The sequence below is a fragment of the Mirounga leonina genome, unplaced genomic scaffold, assembly GCF_011800145.1.
Source record: "Mirounga leonina isolate KUSES-001 unplaced genomic scaffold, KU_Mleo_1.0 Mir_104, whole genome shotgun sequence".
Lineage (NCBI taxonomy): Eukaryota > Metazoa > Chordata > Mammalia > Carnivora > Phocidae > Mirounga > Mirounga leonina.
In genome coordinates this window covers 12945962-12965223 of record NW_023270231.1, presented here as the reverse complement: position 1 = coordinate 12965223, position 19262 = coordinate 12945962, and the positions used below count along the sequence as shown (strand labels likewise).

The 19262-nt window shown below is 46.0% G+C and overlaps 1 protein-coding gene across 2 annotated transcripts in view; it reads right to left on the bottom strand.

Annotated features, from left to right (window-relative positions):
* The window catches only part of WWC1 (WW and C2 domain containing 1), a 147269-nt gene that overhangs the window by 67862 nt on the left and 60145 nt on the right, over positions 1–19262 (bottom strand). For both annotated transcript variants that reach the window (XM_035013898.1, XM_035013902.1), the window contains exon 2: positions 9802–9911. In XM_035013898.1, coding sequence (XP_034869789.1) covers positions 9802–9911 — 110 coding nt within the window. The remainder of the gene's footprint in view (positions 1–9801; positions 9912–19262) is intronic.

The window sequence follows — 19262 nt, the reverse complement described above, 5'->3', positions numbered from 1 at the left end:
ATACACTGCCATAGCCACTAAAAATAGTGTCTTCAAAGAAATATGGGTGAAGTGGAAAGGGGCCTATGACATCCAAGTGGAAGTGCGGGGGCAAAACTGCATAAAGAGTTTTGTGATTATTGAAACAATATGTACATTCTCAAAAAGATTAGGAGACAACTTAGCAAGTTATTGACAGTAGATATGTCTGGGTAGTAGGATATTTTTTGAAAAAAATTATGTATATAGTAAATATGTACAGCGATCATTTGAAAAAGTCAAAACCCTGAAAGACAGACATTTAAAAAAATGGACAGTTGGCAGCTGAGTAGACACGGAAGAGGTCAAATCAATGTCAAAGAATCGATGTTCATCAACTGCCAACCATCCAGCCATCTCCCAGGTGGTGCGTGGGGTTCAGGGGCAACTGACACACCAGAAACTGTACCATCATGGCCATGTGGTGAATCCAGCCAGTAGACAGGTTTTGCTTAACCCAAAGTGTTTTATTAATTGTGAGTTGGTTATTAGTATGTAAAAATAGGGAGATTTACACAGTAGAATCCTGATCTCTGGTTTCTCAGAAGATCTGGCCACGCTGAGTCCACGGCTGGCCACAGACCTGTGCCCTCCATCGGTCTGCTGTTCTGCTTCATTCATTTGTGTCACGGATCTGACTCCTGGGGAATTTGAGTTTGTGCTGCCTTTCGTAGGCCCTATAGCTCTCATTCCTCGTAAGCAGGCCCAAATGAGCATCTCCAGTGAAAGCAAGGAGGGATAGGGAGAATGATCACAGGAGCAGCAGGGCAGGGGCACCTGGGGGGCTCAGCCAGTTAAGCGACTGAATCTTGATTTCAGCTCAGGCCTGATCTCTGGTTGTAAGATGGAGCCCCACATCTGGCTCTGTGCTCAGTGCGAGTTTGCTTGAGATTCTCTCTCTCCCTTGTCTGCCCCTCCCCATTGCTTGCATGCACTCTCTCTTTCTCTCAAATGAATACATAAATAAAATCTTTAAAAAAAAAAAAAAAGCAGCAGGGCCAAGTTTTCATCCCTGCTGGTAACTGCTGTGTTACAATGTGCAGGCTGCTTAACCTCTCTGAATCTACTTCTGTAATTATTAAAGGGGCTAATGGGCCCTGCCTCCCTGCTTCCTAGGGAGCTGTAAAGCACTTCTGCCCAGGTAAAGTAAACAAACGATGGTTGAGAGTAAAGCCCAAACTATTTTCTGGGATCAGTTTCTGAACTGTCCATGAACAACAATTCCTCTAGCTCTCCCTCCTCCCTTTTTCTGGGAAAGAAAACAAGGACTGAAGATTGCTGGCGGGAGCCACAAGACTGCTTCTCATAAGAAAAGCTTTGCAACCTTTCCACCAAGAAAGGAGGAGGCACATCTGCAAGAAAAGATTAAGAAGGGGAGTATTTATAAAGCTGGGCCCCATGTTCCATCAGTAGATGTGGACTCCCTCAGAGTCAGGGACTCCCGAGCGCCCCTCAAGCACTAGCCTCAGACCACCAGCTGACAGAAGCCACAGAAAAGAAACAGCCGGTCACCGCCAGGCTAGAGATGTTTTTGAAAGTTTGTAGCTTTTAAAAATTTACATTTTTGGGAAAAAATACTGAAAAATACAAAAAAGGAACATCTCGCAATTCCACCACTGCAAATTTATAAAGTCAGAAGTGAGAGTTTCCATGTCTCTAATCCTATTCCTCAGAGGTAACTGCTGCTAGGAGTCTTGCACACTAGGAGATACTGCCCTCTGATTCCACATAAATCTGTTCATACATGTGTGTCTATATGCACTAATTTATTTTTAATGCAACGTGGCCCCATGTCACATCTACTAGTCTGTAATCTGCTTTCATCTGCAAATGATATATCATGTTCATCCTTCCTTGTGGGTGCAGATTCAACTCAACTTTTTTGTTTATTCATTGTTTTTAGTTTTATTACTGTTTTTATTTATTTTTTAGTTTTTTATCTACCTCGACCACTTAAATGGTTGCATAGTATTCTATGATATGGTGGTAGGCTTTATTTATGGTAGGGTGTTAGTGGTTTCCCAGACCACTATTGGGAAACATGTGAATTGTTTTCAGTCCTTTTGCTATCACAATCAATACTGCAGTGACAATTGTTAAAAAAACCATAATGAACTTGTGTGATTAATTCTGAGGGATATATTTCTTAATAGAGGGACTACTGGGTCGGAAGGTATATATATATATATACATATATATATATATATATATTTTTTTTTTTAAGTTTAGCAGATACAACCAAATTACCTTCCCAAAGGTTGTACCAATTTTCTCATGAACAGCCTATGAAAGTGACTTTTCCCCCAGATTCTCAGCAAAACTGTTTTAAAAAAAATGCTGGTACTTCATCCAGTAATTTTGGGTCCTGGCAGTGTATTAGAATCAGCTGAGGATCAGCTACAAAAACCAAAAACACAAAAAAGCCTGAACTCTGCCCCAGAACACTTACATCAGAATTTCTAGGAGTGGGACCCAGGCATGGAGAGTTGTAACAGCTTCCCCAGGTGACTGATATGCAGACATGGCTGAGAAGCCCTGACTGCAACATGAGAATCACTTGGGTATATTTTGACACTCCTGATGCCCAGGTTTTAGATCAGAATCTCTTGGGGTGGGAATAAGTCAATGGTGATTTGCAAAGCTCCCCAAATAATTCCAACGTGTCACCAAAGGTGACAACCACTCTCCAAGAGGTGCCAACACAGATGGGCTGAGCGGTCACTGAGGCTGGCAGGCAAGGCTGGCTGGTGTGATGCTGAGCTCCAGGTGGGATCACCCACCAGAGGGCTCGCTGAAATGCTAGGCCCTGGACAAGAAGCTAGGGCACACCCCGATGAACCCTCCCTCTGGCACCCGCCCTGTGGCTGAGGCCCTACTCCTTGGAATATAAACGAACGGGAGAGACTTAATTGAAGGCTGGCTGGTTACCATTTTTGGTGGCCCAGGCTCTCTTTTACAGTAGAAACCAACACAGACAGATGAAGGCACCCAGAGACAAACAACACACAACCCCACCTCAGAACGCTGGTTTCAACCTGGCTGCACATTGGGATTACCCCAGAGATTTCCATTTAATTGGTCTGCAGTATGAAATGGGCATCAATATATTGCTTCAATCAACTTTACTAAGGCATAATTTAAATACAATGAAGTGCAGGCATTTGAAGTGTGTATAGTTCAGTATGTTTTGACAAATGTGTATACCATAAACCACTGCTTGAATCAATGTGTAAAACACTCCCTTTACCCTAACAATCCCTGTACTCTTTTTCCCAGTCCCCCCCAACCCACCTCCTCCCTCTGCTTCTGTTTTGAACTTGGTATCAATGGACCGATACAGTGTATGCTTTCTGGGCCTTGCTTCTCATGCTCAGCATAAGGCTTTTGAGACTCATTTATGTTGTTTCTATCAGTGACCTGTTTCTTGCTATCGCTGAATAAATATTCTTTTTTTTTTTTAAGATTTTATTTATTTGAGAGAGAGAGAGATAGCAACAGAGAGCACAGAGAGCACAAGCAGGGAGGAGAGGGAGAAGCAGGCTCCCCGCTGAGCAGGGAGCCTGATGCGGGGTTCAATCTCATGACCTGAGCTGAAGGCAGACGCTTAACGACTGAGCCACCCAGGCGTCCCTCTGAATAATATTCTATTGTGTGAATTTATCACAATTCACTTTTGATAAACTTTTAGGTTGTTTCTAGTTTGAGATTTTTTAAAAAAGATTTATTTATTTATTTGAGAGAGAGAGAGAAAGCACACACACCCAAGTGGGAGGAGGGCATGGAAGGAAAGGGAGAGAGAATTCTCAAGTAGACTCCCCACCGAGCATGGAGCCAGATGCAGGGCTTGATCCCAGGACACTGAGTTCATGACTTGATCCAAAATCAAGAGGCAGACGCTTAACCGATTGAGCCACCAGTCGCCCCTCTAGTTTGGGATTATTATGAAAAACTTTAATGAACAGGCACGTACAAGTCTTTGTATGGGCATCTGTTTGCATTTCTCCTAGGTAAAACTATCCAGCAGTGGAATTGCTGGGCTGTAATGGTAAGCATATACTGAATTTTATAAGAAACTGGCAAATCATTTTCCAAAATGTTTGTTCTGATCTAGATTCTCACCACTAATGTATTAGAGTTCCAGTTCCTCCACATCCTCACCAACCACTGGCATTGTTCATCTTTTTCATTTTAGTCATTACAGTGGGTATGCAGTGGTACCTCCCTGTAGTCTTTTTTTTTTTTTTTTAAAGATTTTATTTATTTATTTGACAGAGAAAGACACAGCGAGAGAGGGAACACAAACGGGGAGTGGGAGAGGGAGAAGCAGACTCCCTGCCGAGCAAGGAGCCCGATGTGGGACTCGATCCCAGGACTCCAGGATCATGACCTGAGCCGAAGGCAGTCGCCTAACCAACTGAGCCACCCAGGCGCCCCCTCCCTGTAGTTTTAATTTGTATTTCCCTAAGGACTGATGGTGAAAGCATACTTTTATGTGTTTACTGGCCATTCGTATGTCTTTAGTGAAGTGTCTTTTTAAATCTCTTGCTTATATTTTTTATTGGGTTGCTGGGCTTCTTACTACTGAGTTGTAAGATATGTGTTCTTTATATATTCTTGATATGGATCCTTTGTCAGATGTAAGTATTGTAAATATTTTTTCCTTATTTGTGGCTTGCCCTTTCAGTTTCTTAATGGTGTCTTTTGAACAATACAGGTTTAAATTCGACAAAGCTCCATTTATCGCTTTTTTCTTTTATAATTAGTTGTCCAAATAAAAATCTTTGCCTACCTTAAAATCTTGAAGATTTTTCTCCTGTGTTTTCTTCTAGATCTTTTCTAGCTTTCCTTTTTATGTTTGGGTCTATGGTCATTTTGAGTTTATTTTTATGTACGGTGTGAGGTAGGGACAGAAGTGGAGGTGTACTTTTTTCCATGTGGGCCAGCTGTACCAGCAACTGTTGAAAAGACTGTCCTTTACGACACTGGGCTTTTCAAAAGCTCTCAGGGGGTTCTATGGAATTGTGTTAACAGCTGTTAATCCTGAATTAGTCATATTCTGAGGGGGTCCTCCCAGGCCCAGCCTCTTCTGCTGGTACTCCCCTTCCTTAAGTCCATCACACCCAAACAGGTAACTTTACACCTGGGCAAGATCTTTGACATCACATTGTCTAGCTAATTGTTCGTTTTCCTTTTTATTAAAGCTATACATGGACACAGTTTAATCATTCAGCAGGTTACAAACTTAGCTACATAAAACATCCTTCCCCATCCTCTTTCCTCTCATGTGCCCCTCCCCAAAAGGCAGCTACTGCCAACAAACATTTAGCTGACTGAGTGAAACCATGATTGAAAACCCCTTCTCTATCCTCCCTCATGCTCCAAACCTCAACCTACAAATAAATACATTCCACACACGTTCCCCACACTCGTGAGCTCTGCACACATTCCACACCCCACCTCGACACACCACACACCCACTTTCTATACACACTACACACCCACCCACGTGGCTAACACTATTGTATTCTCCAAGGGCTTTAACAACAATCGTCTTAAAAACAGCCGGAACATCTGGAGAATGCCCAACCATGTTACTATGCAAATGAAAAGCAGTGAAGTAACAGTTTCAACCTATGATGAATTTATCAAAAAATAAAGAAATGAAAACAGCCCCATACTGATCAAGGTATGAGGAAAACAGTACCCTTGCTGCCTGTGGCAATACAGATTGCTACAATTTTCTGGAAATACTTATCAACCTAGGAATATGGACTGGAAGTCTCAAAAATGTTCATAACCTTTCACTTAGTGATCCTATTTTTGGAAATACAAAGGAGAGAAGCAATATGAATAAGGAGTCTCCCTCTGGTGTTACTTATTTATAACAAATATATGGAAATAACACAAAAGGTCAGCAATGGGGGCAATTACAGTGCATTTGTTTTATGTGTTAACATGTATCACTACATCTGTTTGATGCATTAAAAATGACAAATACAGGGGCACATGGGTAGTCTACTGAGTATCCAACTCTTGGTTTCAGCTAAGGTCATGATCTCAGGGTTGTGGGACTGAGCCCTGTGTCGGACTCCATGCTCAGCAAGGAGTCTGTTTGAGGATTCTCTCTCCCCCTCTCCCTGCCCCTCCCCCCACTTGTGTCCATGCTCTCTCTCAAATAAATAAATAAATCTTTTTTAAAAATGACAAATATGAAGACTATGTGGCATCTCTCAAATACTCATACTGTGAAGAGAAAATAGTAGAACACACAACTTGATCACTGATTAAAACCATCTAATCATGATGGATGTAAACAGTCAGTGGGAGTACCAAAATAATAAAACGGGTTATATTTTGGAAAGAGTTGTCTATATTTGCTGCTCCCCATTCCTCCAGCTTCTTTCAAACTCACTGTAGTGAGGCTCGTGCCCCAAGTCCTTATCCAAAGCTGCCCTCCCAAGTCAGGTCTATCTCAGTCTTCTTGGTACCTGACCCATCAGAAGCATTCAACAGGACTCAGGATCCTCTCCTTGATGCGCTTCCTTCACATGGCTGCCAAGATAGCCTGGTTTTCCTCCCTCCTTCCTGGTCACTCCTTAGAGTCGCCGCTGGTTTTTCTCTTCTCTGCATCCCCTTACTGTCCGAGGACCTCAAAGCTCATTCCTTGGTCCTCTTCTCTGTCTTTGATGTACTCCTCTGATGATCTCAGCTAGTCTCATGTCTTTAAATACTACTTATATGCCAACAACTCCCAAATAACTATCTTTAGCCCAGATCTCTTTTCCAAACTCCAGATTCCTTTATCAAACTGACCAGCAACATCTTAGATGTGTAACAGGCATGGAAGACTCGACATGCCCAAACTCTTGTTTTCCTTCCTAAACTCAGTCCTCCTCTAGTGTTTTTCATTCAGTCGATGACACTCCATCCTGCCAGTTGCTCAGGCCCCATGAGTATCATACGTTCCTCTTTCTTTCATGCTCCATATACAATCTACTAGGAAATTCTGCTGGCTCTATCTTACAAATACATCCACATCTGGCCACTTTTCACCACCTCCACCACTATGGCCTTGGTCTGGGGCACTGTCCTCTGTCACCTGGACTACTGCAATCATCTCTCACAAAATTCTCTGCTTCTGTCCTTGCCCCGCTAAGGTCTATTCTCAGCAAAGCAGTCAGAGTGGCCCTTTCAAGACATAAAGCAGACCGTGCCACTCATCTGCTTAAGACCCTCCAACGGCTCTCATCTCACATGGAGCAAAAGCTAGCGCCCTGAAGGCAGACCACCACTCCATCTATGCCCTGCCACTCTCTAGCCTGATGTCCTCCTCCCAGCTTCCTCACTCACTCTGCCATGCGCACATCTGCCTCCTTACCATCCTGCACAAGCTAAACGTGACTACACCTCAGAGTTCTGGCTCTATCCATCCTCTACCTGAAATGCCCCCTTATTTCCCTCAAGTCTTAGTTCAAAAACTCAAATTCTCAACCAGGTCTTCTTTGAGAAGACCATGACCACTGTCCTTTCTCACCACCTTCAAATTCACCCCCGCATGCCTCAGTCCACACTCTGCTTTCTCTTTCTCCCCTAATACTGCCATTGATTAATATACCATATAATCTGCTTATTTGTGTTATTTTTTGGCTTTTCTGCTAACATGAAAGCTCTGTAAGGGGAAGAATCATTGCCATTTTGCAATTCTCACGTATCCCAAGTTGTGAGAACAGTGCCTAGAACATTAGAGGTGGTCAGTGAATATTTGCTGAATGAATGAATGCTGGATGGTAGATTTAACTTGTTCAATTGTATTGGGTCTATAACTCAAGAAGGTAATTTCAGTCCATGAACAATACACACATGGAACACTGGTCCAAGTCCACGGCTCTGAATGCTTGGGCCTCAAGGGTCACATTGACATCACCTGTATCACTGGTTCCATCAGCAGAGGTGGTGTCCTCCATCCAAGGAGAACAACTTCAAAGCAAAAGGCACCCAGTAGCCTGATAGCTGGTAAAACTATCAGACAGAATTCTTCCTATGGTGGCCCCCATTTACTCACCTGCCCATACACCCCATTTCTGCCCTCATCCCCTCAAGAATAAACTCTGCCGCTGCCTGCTACTCCTTCCTCCCTTCTATTTCTCCAGCAACTCTCAGAAGCACCTTAAAATCCTGCTCTTACCATCAGATTTTAATGAGGGGGATGAACTCAGCAATTAGACGCAAGGAGAGGACTGCTTAGGGTCCCTGTACATCAGTGTTTAACCCAGCATACCGTGCAGCCCTCCAAGCATTAACCTCATTCCCTGTACACAGTCAATTAGGCATATTTACTTCTCGTTATCCAGCATGCAATCATGAGTGCTAATAAAAACCTCTGCTACCCCCAACAAAGCAATTAATGCCATTAGCTGTCTCTCAGAAACTCTTCGACGAAGTCCGCTCATTCATCCATTCAGTCATGAATTCATGCACGTATGCCCTTTCCTATTTAACAAAGGTCAAGTGCACACCTACTGTGTGCCTTATCAAGCACAGGCCTGGGACTGGAGCAATGAATTGAGATACTGTCTTGCTTTACAACAGGCAAATGGTTATACCACTGAGTGATGAGGGGCACGGCCGGGTGCTAGTGAAAACCCGAGGAGGAAATGAATGGGGAAGCACAGCCTGGCTCCCTAGCACCAGTTCAAATCCCAGCTCTACCACGTTTTAGCTCTGAGTGTCAAGCAGCCAGTTACGACTTCTAAGTTCCATTTGTAAGATGGGGATAATCATCCTAACATCCCATAGGGGAGCTGGGAGGATTAAATGAGATGATGCCTATCAGGTGCCTTGCTGAGCACATGGCACAGAGTGTATGTTCAGTAAACAGGGGCTATTAGGTTTTCCTACCCTATTCTCGGCCTTCAGACTTGGCCAGGCACAACCCATTTCAGTCCATTCTCCTCTGGCCTGAAAGGACAAAGGGAATCCTACACTTCAGAAGTTGAGAGTGAGACAGGCCTTGGACAAATGGGGCAGCAAATTTCAGAGGACAGGAAATAGTCCTGGCCAGGAAGGTATACAAAGGAAGGAGCCCAAATACACATCAACTCTCCCTGGCTGGGGGACCGTGACCTGGATTTCTCCACCTGCCAGACAACATGCTTGTCCCTTTCTCAATCTATTCCTCCATCATGGTCCCAGAGACAGAGACACTAGGAATCTGTACTCTAGATCAGGATACTTGGATCATGGACACAAAGTGAGGGTGGGCTGACCGGTATGACGGGCTGTAGACGCACACTGCTGCCAATCCACCATGGACGTACGTGTGCGCACGCTGCCAGCGACATGCTGGGGCTCTAGCTGCTCCAAAATGGCCTGGCAATGACAATGACACATCTGCCTTACATGGAAAAAAACTCTGTATGCACAAAAAATTGGGATATATTAAAAAAGTGAAAGAACAGATGCAAATACACACAAACATACAATTGGAACATTTCTGGAATGATACACAAGGAATCAGCAGTGGCTGCTTCTGTAAAATCGGGGAGCTGGGTTGTGAGGGGGCAGTTTTAGATTCTATTTAAAACCCTTCTAAACGGTTATTTTGTACACGCATACATTATCTATCTATATCCACATTGACATCTCTATCTAACTCTATAGAAAACAAAACACAATCTGGCTTCAAGAGCCTCTGCCGGCAGCTCTTTCAGAGTTGGAGTTGGGGGGTGTGGAGGTAGAGGGGTGGGGTGCAGGATGGGAAAGGGAGGCTGGCCAGGAACTTACTGGTGTTGTGGTCTATGAAGTAATCTCCAACCTGTGGGTCATACGCCTCTTCCCATCCTAGTGGCAACTCATCACTAATGCAGTCAGCAAAGGTGAGCGGTTTGGTGTACCTGGCAAGGGAGAGGAGAAACAGACTCCATCAGCCCACAGTCCCCAAGGCCCTGCAACTCACTGCTTCTCTCAGCCTCCCTGCTCCTCGGGGCTGGCCCAACAGAGCCACAGACGTCGCACCGCCCCTGGCTCTGCTGTCCCCATGGCCCCCGTTGTCCCGGGAAGGTGAGTGCATGGCTGCAGCCGCAGGATTAGATCACCCAGGAGGAGGTGGGGAATCTGTATTCTGATCCCAACTTTGCCACTAATTTGGGAATGATTTGAGCAAGACATCTTCCTTCTTTGGGCCTGTTTCTGCATCTCTGGGGGGTTTGCAGAAGAGGGTTCAAAGGTCAAGTCTTGCTTCTGGACTCAGACTCCAACCCTTGCTGGCTTCTTCATCGGCAACTCACTTGACAACCCCACCCCCAGTCTTCATTCTGGCTCTATCTCATGTTTGTCATGCCCACTTGCCCTCCTGAAAGCTGGCTTACAGCAGCATCTAGAATAGCAGATGTTCCATCCCTATGAATTTGGCCAAAAGAAGTATTAATTTGCCTCCTGAGCAGGTTCCCAAATGCATACACCCACCACCATCCTTCCCTAGACAATCCAGGCCAAACTGATCTTTTTATTTTTTATTTATTTATTTATCTTAAAGATTTTATTTATTTATTTGAGAGAGAGAGAATGAGAGAGCACATGAGAGGGGGGAGGGTCAGAGGGAGAAGCAGGCTCCCCGCCGAGCAGGGAGCCTGAAGCGGGACTCGATCCAGGGACTCCAGGATCATGACCTGAGCCGAAGGCAGTCGCCCAACCGACTGAGCCATCCAGGCGCCTGAAACTGATCTTTTTAATAATAACCACCATCTAAAACCCCATTTTGGTGTGCAGTGGTGGTAATCACCCACTTGGTGGCTAAGTCAGACAGACAAATCATCCAACTAAATGAACTAAGGGCTGTCAAGGCTGGAAAACAGCACAAGCCACTGGTCAAGCATTTTAGCCAGACTGCAGGGAGCCACCAATCTAGATACACAGCCAATCAGCCTGAGTGACCCCTGCAGAAAACCCCTTTGGTTTCTCCCATTGCGGACTCTGCTTAAAATACATACTCAGATGTTCTCAGTCTCCTGTGTGCTCCCACCCCCTCCCAATCCTGGAAAACCAGAAGGCTCTGTTTCATCACTCTTTGGATAGAGTGATGTACAAACAGGACAGGAAGAAAGAGGACTGGGTGGGGTCTAGGAGTTCTGATGAAGACCTTCCCTCCAGGCCTCAGGAAACTACCCTCTCTCTTCTACTGTGCGATCTCCTCTCCTATACCCACTCCAAGTCAGACTTTAAGCTAAATATTGGGGGGAAAAAGAAACACTGAAGGAGCCCCTGGTGAACAGGACGTGGTGAGTTCACATGCCAACATATATCCAAGTCAGGTAGGTTGTGAAAAATACCTCCTGGCTGAATAAATGGAGAATCCAAAAGCTAGTTAGTAATTTACTGCTGTATTGTGGGAGACGATGAGGATGAGGCCAGAGGTATCTAGGATATGCAACAGACTCAGTTCCGTCAAATAAGGATTTAGGAAGCATCACTTACATTGGCTGTGTGGGTTTGGCCACTTACTTAATCTCTCTGAGCTTCAGTATTTTTCTTTTTTTTTTTTTAGAGAGGTAGGGGGATGGAGGGAGAGGGAGAGAGAGAGAACCTCAAGCAGGCTCCACTCCCAGTGCAGAGCCTGACGTGGGGCTCGATCTCATGACCCTGAGATCATGACCTGAGCAGAAATCAAGAGTCAGACACCTAACCGACTGAGTCACCCAGGCGCCCCTCACCTAAATCATTCTTTTTTTTTTTTTTTTAAGATTTATTTGAGGGGCGCCTGGGTAACTCAGTCAGTTAAGCGTCTGCCTTCTCCCTCTCCTACTCCCCCCTGCTTGTGTTTGTTCCTTCTCACTGTGTGAGACACAAGCAGGGGGAGAGGAAGAAGCAGACTCCCTGCTAAGCAGGGAGCCCGATGCGGGGCTTGATCCCAGGACCCTGGGATCATGACCTGAGCCCAAGGCAGACGCTTAACCAACTGAGCCACCCAGGCGCCCCACACAGATACGAATCTTACTATATATACTGTTTGTAACCCAGAAAACCAAGAAGATATATCCCTTCCTGACAGTTCCCCTGGATCAGCACCTTTCAAAATTCTTCCATGGGGATCAATTAAATGGTTTCATCCAATGGTACATCTAAGCAAGAGATCCTTGTGTCCCCCACCTGCTCAATAAATATTTGTGGAATGGGTGACTGCAATAATGAGTATGTAGGAATGAAAAATAATGATGTATTGTTCTATATGTTGCTAATATGGGAGAATGCTCTCAATATATTATGAGAAAAACAACACTGTTGAAAGAGAAAATCTACAGGATACTGTTATTGTATATTTTGCCTACAAATCCGTGTGTGTGTGTGTGTGTGTGTGTATAGAACAGAAACTGGGTGCTTGCTTCAGCAGCACATAAAGAAGGGAAACTGGAAAGATGTACATTAAAATGTCATCTTGGTACAGGGGTTTTAATGTAATTTTTTTTTTTTTACTAATTTCTCTGTAATGTTCATACATCAGTGTAATTAAAATATTTAATAATGGCTAAATCGAGGCCTAGAAAGCAAGTTATATATGTCATGTTCTCTCTCCAGGTAGCAGGCACTCTTACTCCATTTTACAAATGAGAAAACATGCTCAATATCACACAGTTAGTAAACCCCAGAGGGATAACCTAAATCCCCACGACCTGATTCCCAAACCTGAGCTTTGCTAATAGGAATTAACAAGACCAAGTGAGTCTCAGAACAATCTGGAACACAGAGTAAGCTATGCCAGAGATACAGGCAACGACTCTGGACCAGAGGCAAGCCTGTAGGCAAAAGGCGCTGGAGCTTTAGGATATTTGCACCTTTGGTCATCTGTGTCTTGGTACAAAGATGTTCAATACACTTGGATCATCCACAGCTGCTTGATGAAAAGATAATCAAATGTTTCAAAGTCACCCAAGTCATCAATACCAGTAATTCACTGAACTCTCTCAGTGAGGAGGGGCCTGGGGGCAGGTCTGAAACACCAAAATGCATCAATTTTCCAGAAAACCATGAACTCCGCTGATTGTTCCGGCCTTAGACACAGGGAAGTCAGAAGTGAGATAAATGTTAGCTACAAGGTTCAGTAACGTGACTGCCATGAGAATACCCCACTGAGACGCTGACTTCCACATGCAGTGAACACAGACACTGTGCCCTTCAGGGATAAAGAAGAGTGAATCAAGAGGACCCAAAGTCAGAAGGAGAGGGACTCGAGGAGAAAGGCGGGCTCTGGTTTGATATTCAGGGTTCCCCTTTGATGCAATCTTGGAGGAGAAGCCAGAGGGCTGATAGCCTAGCTCCCAGAGCTCTTCCATGGGAAAGAGAAAAGCTTCTATTGGAAGACTATGCAACTTACAAGAAATCTGGACAGCAAGATTCTCTCTGGCACAAATGCCAAGAGGGAGATGAATTATTCAGTGTGCAGCAATGTGTCATTCAGAGAATCAGGATGAAGAGAAGTGTTTTTAGCTGCACAAAGATTTAAACACACACACACACACACATACACACGTGTATATATATGCACATGCACACATTCACTCTTCCTGCCAGAGAGAACGGTCTGTTTAAACCAGTCCCCTCTGGGAAACGGTGGGTGCTTCTCTGGCCTACAATGTTTCCCCCTTGGGCAAGTGCCAAGAATGTGGGCTAGGAAGAGATGTCCGCTTTCAGATGTGGCCCAGGCTTGGGGGCTTGCCTGGAAGTCACAGCCCCCACCCTCCAGTGAAGCGATTCATCCCATTTTAAGCTTCAGGGCGGCCTCCAGCCTCCATGTCCTGGACTACCGAAAACTCCAATCATGAAATCAAAATGTCCCAAATACTGGAGGGGTGAGAGGCAGGGAGGGAAGAGGGCCAAGCAAAAACTCGTTCTGCCTCTTCTTAATTACAAATCTCTGAAGGAACACAAACATTCCTAAATGTTTCACAACAGGCCCTCCTGCAGAAGCGGCCCGGATGTGTCACCTTGGAGACAGGTAGGTTCTGCCAGGATCACCCTACGGGGAGCACACTACAGGGGGTGCCACTGGCCCACCTGTGCAGGAGCACTAGCTCCCTGCCCTCCTCCCGGCGTCATGTCACTTTCCTATGATCTGTGGGAGAGGCTACCAGGTCGCCATGGCCGGTATTCGGTATTCAGACAGTGCATCCTTTCTAAGCAAGGCAGCTCAGAGAAGGAACGGAAGGCCTTTTGCCAAGTCTAACACTGGGTGGTGATTCTCTGGGGACTGAGGAACGCGTAACCTATCTTTCATGTTCCTACTGCCTCCCCAGCGATCCCAATGCTTCCCACAGTAACCTCTTTATCGCCGTCCAGCAGGATGCTGGCCCCCGACTGGGCTCTCTCCGAAGGACAGCTGGGCGGGATCACTTTCTAAAGGGCCCTCCAAGATCAGAGGAGATAAAGGGCCCTCCAGACTGCAAGCCAAGAACTGTCCAAACTTTCAGCTGAACCTCTCCTCCCACCCAGGCACAAGGAGCCCGGCCAGCAGGCTCCTCCGCCTGGGGCTGTTTCACATGCCTAGTTCCCGTAGCTTTGATTGCACACCTCCGACCTTCGTAGCCTCACCTCCAGGCTGCTGCAGAGCAGGGCCGCATTGCCAAACTGCCCCTTCACCTTGGGCACCCTGAAGGCTGGGGTGGGCAGGGAGAAAGTGCCATATTGGAAGTTCTCTTCCCTTCCTTTAATTCAGTTCTGTTCAAACACCTTAATTCAGGGCGCCTGGGTGGCTCAGTTGGTTAAGCGTCTGCCTTCGGCTCAGGTCATGATCCCAGAGTTCCGGATCGAGTCCCACATCGTGCTCCCTGCTCAGCGGGAAGCCTGCTTCTCCCTCTGACCCTCCCCCCTCTCACGTACTCTCTCTGTCTCATTCTTGCTCTCTCAAATAAATAAATAAATAATCTTTAAAAAAAACCAAAAACAAACACCTTAATTCATACATCTCACAACAGGAGGGGGAGGTGATAAAAACAACCATCTCAGAGTTTGCGAGGAGGACTGCGCACCCAGAACACAGCTGAACCTTCATCAACGCCAATTCAGAAGTGGACGAGACAGACAGGCACCTGCTCTTAACACTCTAGTCGGGAGACACACCCCAATCAGGAAGCAAGCCACTGAAGTCACTGACAGCAGAGATTCATGCTACGCAGAAAAATGCCACAGGGTGGTGGGATCAAGGGTAATAGGGGTGGGGAGCGGAGGGGAGGGAGTGCCAGAGGAAGCCTCTTGCAGAAGGTGATCTTTGAGCAGAGACCCCATGGGGGGAAGCAATGGGAAGGGCCAGTTGGGGTGGGAAGATGTTGGTGAGTTTGAGGGGGGAAAAAGCCACCTGACACATCTTTCTAAGTGATGGTGTGGAGGCATGGGGATGTAATGGGTGGGCTTCCCTTGTAAATGTCTCCCCTATGCTACGCTGCAGAAGGAGACCTAGAGAAGCTCCCTGCCTCACCCTCTGCTTTCCTTCTCTCTCTCCCGTTTCCGGTAGTCCTCCAAGCAACAAACATTTACTGCATGGACACAAGAGCCTAGTCCCACGCCAGACACTATGAGGACTCTGACATTTGAATAAACCTTATCTCTGCTTTCAAGAGCAGCGGCTCTGGCCAGGGAGCCAATGCTCACCCTTAAAACAGGCAGTGACCCATTGCCAGGGCATTTGGTGACTATATATGAGGTGGCTATGTTACCTGGGGCTGTGGGCCACGGCAATTAATCAGACGATGTAGGGATGGTTAATAAGCTGCTAGGTCAGCCGTTCAGATGCAAAAGGCCAACAGGTTGGGAAACTGGAGAGAATGAGGCGACAAGGTGTAGTGAAGAAAGGCTGGAGGAGGAAGGAGACCAGGCAGGAGGGAAAAAGATGGTGGTCAGCTTCACAGTTCCTGGGGAGACAGATTAGCTGCTGCCCACAAAGGCTCAGGAGCCCATGCTGGTCGGAAACCCATGCTCAACATCTTCCACAACTGTGGGCGTGTTACATAACCTCTTTAGGAGGAGTGTCCTTCTCTGTGAAACTTGTAAGTCCCAATCTCATAAGGGCGTGGTGGGGATTAAATGAGATAACCCATATAAAGTGCTTCGCACAGGGCCTGGCATGTAATAAGCCCTGAGTAGATGTGGGTTGTTAACAGGATCTGTGGAGAGGCTTTGTGCTCTGTGCCTCATGTCTCCTTCCATCTTAGGTGGTCAGATATGTTAATGATCCTCATCAGCATCACTCTTCACCCCAAGAGATACCCTTGGTGGTTAAAACTCCCGGGCTCTACAGTCAGCCACCTGCATACCCATGCAGACACAGTCACTTACTCTTTGGCCTTGGGCATGAACCCTAACCTGCCTGAGTTTGCTTCTTCATCTGAAAAGTGGGGATGTTCTGAGTAACCACCTAGTTAAAATGAGCTGTGCTGAGCCCATGGCACACAGGGCTCAACCAACATTAGCTGGTATTGTGAGTTGGGTCTTCTATCCTTATTTCTATGATGGGGAAACTGAGGCAAAATAACTGTCCAGGTTAAGAGCCAACACACCCTGCACTGTGCTCCACGGCCTCCTTTCCTTCCAGGGGCTGGAACTGCATACACGCTCCCTTTTTGGAAATTAAACCAGGAGTTAGACGATGGCAGCTGGAGTGGGTTTGGCTCTCACGATCTGCTCTCTGGAGGAGGTGTTTACGCCAGGAACTTCTAAGCTCTCATTCTTAAGAGAACACTCCCTTCCCTCCCTCCACTCAAAACACCTATCTCAACATTCTGGTGTTTTTTTACCCCCAGACCTCTTTGCTTCCCTACTTTGGTTGAGCTGGTTTATCCGGAAGCTTTCTTGGCTTGGTGACTCCCACTCCTGGAATTCTTTTATGGGGAAAAGAAGAGGAGGGAGCAAACTGTTTAGAGGGAAGGTTCCAGACTGTTCTCCATGTTCCCCTCTCATCTTTAGGCTGGCCCCTTCCCTCACACACCGGTGGCTTACTCCCCCTGCTAAATCTCATCTTTACCCTGCCCTCACTGAGTTCTTGGGCTGGTCCGCCTCATCTGCCTCCATCCCCAGATCTCTCTGTCCATCTGTTCCCGATTCCCTCCAGCTCACGGACACAGTGGTGAATCCGTGCTGCTACCCCTCTGCGAACCACTTGCTGGGATTTAAGATTACGGCTCTGAGAGAACCAGATCGTGCATTAGAGTAGACATGGCCAACTGACCACTGGAAGGCCAAATTCAGCTGACATTCTGCAGTAGTCTGTTTTGCCTGTTACAACACTTTGTTTAAAAGTGGAATTAGCATGACTGTTGGGGGCTGCACTCTTTTTGCACACAGTACCCTTGCTCTGTAACATGTCACTCCAACTTCTGTCTTACTGAAAGGCAGCATAGAGTAGTAGTTAAGAACACAGGGCTCTGGAGCTAGACTCCTGGCTTTGAATCCAGGCTCTGCCATTTTGAGCTGTGTGACCATGGGCAAGACATTTAAACTCTCTGTAGCTCAGTTTTCAAATTTGAAAAACAGGAAAAAAATAATACATTTATTAAATACCTACTACATGCCAAGAACTTTTCCAAGCACTCGTGGATATTGACTACTTGGCCCTCATTAACAACCCTTTTCGGTAGGTACTCTTCAGACCTGCTTCACAGTGTTCTTTGAGAATTAATTGAGAGAATGCACAAAAAGGAACTTTGGAATACATGAAATCAACATGACCAATTCATTATTATTTTCACTGCCGTCCAAATGAGGCCTCTGATGCAGAGGTATTAAAGAATGATAAAACTGAACAGGGCATCTGGAATCTGACAAATCAACGCCCTTGTTCTACTGTTAAGAAAACCAAGGCACAGAGAGAAAAGACTTGCCCAGAGCCACCCAAGAGCCCAGTGGCAGGGCTGAGAATAAAATCTGGAATCTACCCCAGGCCTGCATCACACTCATGACACCAAGAGATCAAGCCAATCTGGTGCTGAGTTTGGCTCCATATGAGATGCAGTGAGTATCTAAACATCCTGCAAGATATGGTTACTGATAGTATTTTCTGGGCTAACTGACCCTATGATACTGAAAGGAGAATGACCACAGGGCAAGAGCCTGAATGAAACTATGAAGCTCCCACTCATGGAGAGACAAGCCTGGGAGAAGGGCCCTTCATTTTGCCCATTTCCTCATCGGAGGGTAATTTCTTGAAAGCCCAACACCACAACAGAACAGGGCACCTGGTATATGCATGTCTGTTCCTCACCCAGCTCCACCCCAGCTTCATTCTCATTCCTGAATTGAGAGCTAGACTAAGGCAGTTCTGTGCCCTATAAAAGGGCCAGTTTCATCCTTCTTAGCTGTGTAATTTTAGTCCATTCTTTCCCCAGCTCTGAGCCTCAGTTTCCTCATAGGTATAAAGCAGTCAAGAAAATCTGCCTTGCAGGGTTCTTGCAGAGACTAAATCAATTAGTACATGGGAATGACTCAACACAGCACTTGGCATGTAATGCTGGGTAGGAATGCAGAGCTTTTCCTTTCTGTAGTCAGGATCCTGAGGGCATTCAACCCCCAGTTTTTATTCCTTCCAGTCCCAGGAGCTAGGTTTCCAAGGGGTCTTCCCAGGTGCTAGGCTGTCCCCGAACCTCCAGCTCAAAGAGCAGAGGCCACAGCCCACCCCTCCCTGGAATCTGACCATTCCTCTCTTCCTTGAGCTCTGGCCCTCACCCTACCAATGCAGGCCTGAGGAGGTGGTCCTTCTAGAAGGAACTGGCCATGAAGGCTTCTCTGGGATCCTGTCTGACCTGTGGCCCCTTCCATGACAGCACAACTTAGAGCGCTGGAAGGGGAGTGACGAGATGTGGGTTTGAATCTTGGTGCTATCACCAGTTTAGCCATGCACCTGGGCTTCTTACCCTCTCTGGGCTTCCCAACTCCAAAATAAGGGAACTGGAATATGGTATCTCTGAGGCCCCTTTTACAGTTTTAGCCTTCATTAATCTACTATTTGGCCACCTGTCCCAAAGGTCAAGAGCACTGTGAGGTTGCAATGAAACAATAATGAAAACGTCTTTTGCTGAAGGCCAATTAAATATGAGGCGCTGGACCATATGCTCTATGTAAGAGAAATCATTTCCTTTATCCTCACAACTTTTTTGTGAGGCAGGTACTGCCACCTTCATTTAACCAAAAGACCAAACAATGCTGAACAGTACTAGTAATAATAATAATAATAATAATAATAATAATAATAATAATAATAATAATAA